This window comes from Palaemon carinicauda, chromosome 2 (genome assembly GCF_036898095.1).
Source record: "Palaemon carinicauda isolate YSFRI2023 chromosome 2, ASM3689809v2, whole genome shotgun sequence".
In the NCBI taxonomy this organism is placed as follows: domain Eukaryota; kingdom Metazoa; phylum Arthropoda; class Malacostraca; order Decapoda; family Palaemonidae; genus Palaemon; species Palaemon carinicauda.
The window spans coordinates 86,357,316-86,362,972 of NC_090726.1; the positions used below are offsets into that span (position 1 = coordinate 86,357,316).

The 5,657-nt window shown below is 34.0% G+C and overlaps 1 protein-coding gene across 1 annotated transcript in view; it reads left to right on the top strand.

Annotated features, from left to right (window-relative positions):
- Positions 1 to 5,331, top strand: part of LOC137618226 (zinc finger BED domain-containing protein 5-like) — a 71,214-nt gene extending 65,883 nt beyond the window's left edge. The window contains exons 3-5 of the mRNA XM_068348359.1: positions 1,588 to 1,710; positions 2,313 to 2,517; positions 5,286 to 5,331. Of these exons, the coding sequence (XP_068204460.1) occupies positions 1,588 to 1,710; positions 2,313 to 2,517; positions 5,286 to 5,331 (374 nt within the window). The remainder of the gene's footprint in view (positions 1 to 1,587; positions 1,711 to 2,312; positions 2,518 to 5,285) is intronic.
- The last annotated feature ends 326 nt before the right edge of the window (positions 5,332 to 5,657 follow it).

The window sequence follows — 5,657 nt, forward strand, 5'->3', positions numbered from 1 at the left end:
CACTGAACAATTACAGTGCAGTAACACCTTGGGTGGAGAATAATTGTTTGGTAATCTCAGTGTTAGTCACGTGTATGAGGACAGAGGAGAATAAGCAAAGGATAGGCCAGACTATTTGCTGTATGTGTGTAGCATAGGGAAAATGAACCGTAAATAGAGAGAAGGATCCAGTGTTTTACTGTTTGGCCAGTCAAAAGACCCCATAACTCTTTAGCGGTAGTATCTCTACAGCCAATTTTCCTAAGAATCTTTCTTCATTGGGAACAAGCACAACAACTGGCTCACACTCCTTGTGGAAGGCGGCTTTTTTTTTTTTTCAAGATAGATTCTAATGTTTATACAGAATTATTGCATTTTGCAATATCATCATAGCTCTCACGCCAAACAGCCAGCCATTATTGCAAAGAATTTTCGGTTTGATTGATCTCAGAGTCAAATTATACATTTTAACTATGTAGAATCCTAATTAAGGACCATGGATTTACTGGCTTCCCTGCACAAACAGAGTAGGTATCAACTAAGGCACATTGGATGGCAATGCTGCTGTGACACTCAGCGTGGGAATCGGTATCAGCTGGATGATTATTCAATTTACCTAATTTATTGATATAGTCCTAAATGCTTTATGATAAGCCCCACCTGAATTAGCATAGTGTGACAATACAGGAAAGCCAAGCCTATAGTAAATTGGCTTTAATTTGCTATACATGTAGTTACTTGGATGGCGTGCATATCACACATAACTTAAATGATACTGGATAAATCATCAGGCTAATTGTAAGTCATATATTTTTATTTCTGGATTTAGTTGTATACCATACCTTATTGTCAAGGACTGTGATCAAAATGAAAACAAAAATAAACACTCGGCCTGATTCACTGAGTACAGATAATTATCACACTCTGATGTCCTGAATACCCTTCATCAAGGACTATCTAAATTCTGGACTGAGAGGAGTAAGTGTTCTTTTGCCTAAAGAATTGAGTGAAGAGCTCAAGTCAGCATGTGAACAGCAACTACTAAATATGATGGTTATACTTTGACTACAATTATTATCCACCCCCACCCTTTTTATGCAGATTAATGACAGGTCAATTCTTATTGGTCCAGCCAGACTTGGTAATGTTGGTGGCATTGAATAAATTCCCAAAAAGGAACAAGATGCAGTATCACCAAAGTTGGCGCCTCATGATCACAACATGAAGCAAGAGAGAACCAGAAAAAGAAGAGCAGGGTTTGCTCAGCTGGTAATATGCCATGTTAGGCTTCATAGAACCCTTCCTGAAGACAAATTGTGTTCCATATTTGACAAAAAAATTCCCATTTTCTGAACTCAGACAAGTCATTACGAAGAACATCCAAGTAAAAATCATCTTGCAAGACTCTGCAGTGACAATACTATTGCATAGGAGCTGAAATACTGACCTCTGCAATAAAGAGAACATGTACTTTAGAGCCATCACAAAACTGGAATAGGAACATACATCTGAAAAGTATGCTTACCCACAGGAATTGTCAGAGCTAGTCAAATATATATTTTGAAACCCACAGACCTGGTAAGGGTATTGCATTTTTTTGCCTTGAAGACACAATTCACCTGTATGCCCAGTGCCTGGCAAATCTATGTATTAATGTGTCAGCTGGCAACTCCACACGACTTAAGGAGAAACTAGTTTCAGGATTACCTGAGTTGGAGGCTCACAAGCAGGGTAGGGATAGTCTTATGGCTTTCAAGAAAAATGGTTGGTTCCTCTTGTCAGAGCTGTCAGATTATTATATGGGAGTTTACATATTGCAAAGTCACGTACTGGACCACAACTCCACATTTGATAGATCCTTCCATGAGCAGTGCATCAAGTAGGCCATTTCACATAATCTTTTTCAGTTTCTGGCAATGCTTGATCATGGAGAAATTTCAAGTCTCAACTATGGTTTGGCAAATCAAAGACAGATCTAGCAATTGCTCAGCTGCCTTAGTACAATTGCTTTGCAATGTTAAAAGAATGAACAGCGACTCACAAGCATTCAAAAGACAAAGAAATCCCACTTGTTGTTTACATGTGGTTGCCAACCTTTACAAAGAGAATGTTATGGAAATGCTTTACGAGCATGTCATGAGCATTTCTCAAGATAGAATGCTAGAGATATCTATACAGCTTGATATGAAAAAGTCAGTAAGGATGTAGAGGATGGAGTGCTCTGTAAACTGGTTCCGCATATAGGGCAGACTATAATCCCACTGCAATTATAGTGACAACTTTTATTTTTTACATGTTAACTAGCATCTATATTTTCCAATGCCTAACCAAAGAACATGGGCAATTGAAGTTCAGTGAGCAGAAAGTGAAGACCTTTCCAGAAATTCCAGACTTCAACCCCCAATATCTGGACAACCTTCTTCAACAAAAAGAAATCTTCTCCTTTCAAAATACCAGTCTGCTCAGGATACAGCTGACAATGGAGCATGTGTGGCTGGATAAGGCCCCAGTGACGTATGTGCCAGTAGAAGTGACATGGTCAGTCTACCATGCTTCACAGTAGAGAGAAAAGCCATTTGACCTCATCTTTACGTCTCTTTTGCCTATGGTGCGATATGAGACTCACTCGGATGCTACAGCCAAGCAAGAGATGGATAATACAAAGGATAGGGTGATACTTTTTAACTTGTCAAGTACCAGTCATTGCTTCTGACCAGCAAATTTATGTAGTGTCCAAGCATGTACAATGGCACTTGCTTTGGGCCAGGAAAAGAGATCTGTAGAAGATTGATTAGACATATTTCCTTCTTATTGAAGAGACTTACTAGTAGCTGACCAATTGTGGAGGAAATTAAGAATTCTAAAGTTGATGCAAATGCTACTTCTTTGGTCTGACATGCATGACACTATGCAGCTGCAGATGCAATGTTTAGTAGCATTGTAGTAGACTCATCCAGGCAGCAAGACAATGTGTGGTAAACAAGTATACGCCTACCACCTACATGTACATATAATAATATATCATATACAATAAAACTAATATGCACAATAAATGTACATAGTTCCAAATCCAGTGTATATATAATGAGAAATGTGTGATTTGACACCAAGATTATTCAAATAGGACGAATCAAATTTTTGCAATTTTATTACAAGATACAACATATCTGTACATTCAATGGTGTCCAGTTTATGAAACGGCCACCATGTTATATTTTAGGTGGCTAATACACTTTATTAAAAGAGAAATCCTCATGGAGTATGTGTGCGATTTTTTTTTCCAGAAATGATTGATTGTTACTAATATCTGATGCACTAATAAGAGCACTAAATTAAGGTTTGGTGGTTCTAAATCTCATTTCATTACAATTTTTTTGGGAGATAATTATAAATTGAGCCCTGTAGTACATTTATCATAAATACTGTCAGTTCTAATTACTCCATGTCTGCTCCAAGTCTCTTTTGGCAAATTGCAGTTGCGGTGCATTTCTAGATAGTTCATCTTGTTGTCTTGCCTGACTTTTTAAGCTAACATATATATATATATATATATATATATATATATATATATATATATATATATATATATATATATATATATACATATATATATATATACATATATATATATATATATATATATATATATATATATATATATATATATATATATATATATATCTATAAAAAGTTCCATTGGAGGTAAAGATATTTGAAGTTGGTTGATTTAGTATAAAAAATTTAGTGTTGTATTATTTCGTACTTTTTCATGTCTAGAGTTAGTAAACAACACTTTTAAACGTTTCTGTGATTTCTTTTCTTATATGATGGAATTTTAACTTTCAACTTTTGCTGAGATATAGGAAAATATGATAATATCGTTGCTCTTTAATGAAAATAAGCGTTCCGCCATGTTAAGTCATTATAATGCCGTGATATGTTTTATTGTTCCAATAAAAGAAATGCCAGCAAACGATATTTTCCCCTTTACAGGGAAACATAATGATAGAGATATTCACGATAATATTTTAACTGGTTTAATCAAGTGAATAATTGAGTTTATAGTAACCCACACCTCCACGAAGACGAGATAGGATAAATTTTCTATTATCCTCCCGTACTATATATCATTGTTAACAGTCTAATAAGGATTATTGGATTCTAGGCAAATTTTTGCAAATACTATTATTTCCCTAAAACAATTAATTGAAAATCGTTTTAATTAATTCAAGCCTTTGATTTTTTAATAGAAATACATAGAGAAGACGTCAAGTTGATGGTGTTTTCCATTATTATTATTATTATTATTATTATTATTATTATTATTATTATTATTATTATTATTATTGAGCCCAAGAGTCCTGCACAAGGACGTAGCATTGCAAAAAGTGTTTAATCCTGACAATATTGGGATATTTGGCAGTTAAGAAAATAAGACTTTTTTATGACTGCATTTTTTTTCTTTTAGATTTTTTATTACCAACTATAATATCCAGGAATAGTGAGAGTATCGAGATGTTCGTGCACTCGATGAGTGTCGTAAAAAGCGTCCATAAAAAAGCCCTCTCCCCTACGAAATGGAGGTATGTTGCAGAATGTGAAACTTTGGATGTATCATTAACAATCTATATTCCAGATGGAAAAATCATAATCCTGTCTTCATTGCATGTAATTGCTATATTGTTCATCAATTGAAGTATTGTGGAAAAGGATGAAAATAATACAAAAAATTCAGTTAGTCAAGAATAACTGTGTACAGTAAAATAATGATTGTGGTTGATATATCTAACAGAAGGTTTTTATTATATGGAGCATGAAGTGCTTGCGGCTAATGTGGTTATTAGATTTTATCAAGATATAAATCCTTCTATAAAAATTAGCTTATGGAATTATGGGTATAAGAAGCGTAGGCACTAGTCAAAAACCAAAGAGGAAGACAGTCAAGAAGGCCCTATGACAACTTCTCAAGGTCAGTTTTATATTAAAATTTTAATGAATATTCATGAACAATTGCTGAAGTTATGTATACTGTTTGTGAAAAAAAAAAGTGACTATTCTCGAACAACAAAAAGAAAATTCTATGTAATGACCTACATTGAAAGGATTGAGGAATATGAATGTGAAATTTATTTTTGGTGCACGTAAAAATCCATGATTTGAACCATATTTTTACCATGAATACTATGAGAGGTCATTGACTACATTAATTTATTATAAATAAGACTTATCCATAACTATGCAATAATCAGATAATAAAGTTAAGGATAATATACAGATTTTCTAAGATTAATTTTATTTCCCAATAGCTTCTCTACAAGCATGCAAGCATCCTCATCTACGAGCATACTATGAATGAAGGAAAATTCAACCACAGGACAATCAATTTTACTTTATATGCAAAAAATCATCAATATCACTATGTGGTTAGAAATCATTATTTTACATGATGCAGGCAAATGTCAACCAATTGATCCTAGTTGCTGAATAGTGTACCGCACGTTTTTCACACACGCTCGCACACAGTAACGTTATTTTTTTCATTTGTTAAGCCTGTTTAAATCTGTATTTTCATGAATTATTTTGTTTGAATTTTTTATTTTACTTTCTTGTCCTGATCCTGTTGAATATATACTTTCTATCCGTTGAAATAAAGTTAGTTGCATTCACTTCGCCCCTCA